The sequence below is a fragment of the Hippocampus comes genome, unplaced genomic scaffold, assembly GCF_001891065.2.
Source record: "Hippocampus comes isolate QL1 unplaced genomic scaffold, H_comes_QL1_v1.1 scaffold378, whole genome shotgun sequence".
Taxonomy (NCBI): Eukaryota; Metazoa; Chordata; class Actinopteri; order Syngnathiformes; family Syngnathidae; genus Hippocampus; species Hippocampus comes.
The window spans coordinates 301115-302463 of record NW_017806061.1 but is presented as its reverse complement, the minus strand read 5'-3'; the positions used below and the strand labels follow the sequence as shown (position 1 = coordinate 302463).

Below are 1349 nucleotides of genomic sequence, written 5' to 3'. Positions count from 1 at the left end.
GAGTGGGGGTGGGGGTGGGGGCGGGACTTACTCTGACCAGATCGTCCAAACATTTGAAGGACCACGGCAGAGATTCGGGACGCACTCCGGTTTTGTCCTGAAAAAAAAAAAGAAATCGAATCATTTCGCGGAGTTCGAAAGGCGACGGCGTTACCGAGCCCGGCGCGTCCCGTCGGTAACGCCCCCAGACAGAAAATGGCAAGAGGGGACAGACCGGGAAGCGCACCGCCGAGAGATCAAGTCGGGGGAAGAAAATGCGCAGCGGCGCCAAAGTGGCACCGATCGCCGTCGACGTTCTTCAGCTGGCAGCCGAGCCTCGACCGCCACTGAGCAATTTGGAACGGGGCGGCGCGCGACAGGGAGGAAATTCCGCCCCCACCTCGCGATAAATAGTTTGCTTTTTGGCAATTTCACGGAGCAACGTGGGAAGCGAAGCCGAATTTATCGCCGCGTCCGCATTTTGCCGTTGCGATGGCGCTCCATCTCCGTTTCAAAGGAAAGGCAACTTGACCGGGCCAAAGGCGGGAGGGAGCGCGCACGGGGCCCGGTTCCCCGCCGCCACTCTTCTCTTACTACGAGCTGGCGGCTTTGTGCTGGCTCAGGTGGCTCATGGTGAGAAAAGGGTGCTTGAGCGCGTCCTCGGGGGTGATCCTGCGTTCGGGGTCCATCTGCAGAAGACACTTGAGCAGGTCCACGAAGGCCTTGCGATCCTCCAACTCCACCGGCTCGCCGACCTCCGGCTTGAGCTGCGGACGCACGTCACGGCCGTTAGCGTTTGCTCCGACCCGACGGCCGCGTCGCGCTGCGCAAGAAGGCGGCGGAGCTTCGCCAATTTGGGGGTCGCCGGAGGGCATCGTGTCGTTGGATGACACGCGACGTGTCACTGACAGGAAGGAGCGGGCCGTAGGCTTTAGCGGCCCGCGCTCGGATTTCACAAACCCCGCTTCGGTCGTTCGCTTGGATTTGCCAACCTTTCAAATTGCACCTTGTTTGTTTGTTTGTTTGTTTGTTTGGCAGGCAGGCAGGCAACCCCCTCCCAAAGGGACCCTTTGGTGTGTGTGCAGTACAAGCCATGCCCATATGCACTTTTCAAACCTGCCGGGCCGCAACGGGGCCCAAAAGGGGGACTGAGCCAACGCCGGTGAAGCGAGCAAGCGAGCGAGGGCTGGCGGTGAAGCGCCGCAATGAGTTCAAGCCGCCGACAGACGAGCGAGCGGCCGAACGGCGGCCGTCGGCCCCGAGCGCCATTCAAAACGGAGCCAGTCGGCCGTTCTGGCCTTTCGACTGGCTTTCGCGTTCCGATTTGTCAATCCAAAATGGATCCGGCACCCCCCACCCCCCCCCAAAAC

The 1349-nt window shown here is 61.3% G+C and overlaps 2 protein-coding genes across 2 annotated transcripts in view; one reads left to right on the top strand and one right to left on the bottom strand.

The window, feature by feature from the left end:
* Positions 1-1349, bottom strand: part of LOC109529760 (dual specificity tyrosine-phosphorylation-regulated kinase 4-like) — a 5397-nt gene that overhangs the window by 1760 nt on the left and 2288 nt on the right. The window contains exon 7 of the mRNA XM_019893191.1: positions 574-746. Within this exon, the coding sequence (XP_019748750.1) occupies positions 574-746 (173 nt within the window). The remainder of the gene's footprint in view (positions 1-573; positions 747-1349) is intronic.
* adamts17 (ADAM metallopeptidase with thrombospondin type 1 motif, 17) overlaps positions 1-1349 on the top strand; it is a 28117-nt gene that overhangs the window by 26485 nt on the left and 283 nt on the right. The gene's annotated exons all lie outside the window — the stretch shown is intronic.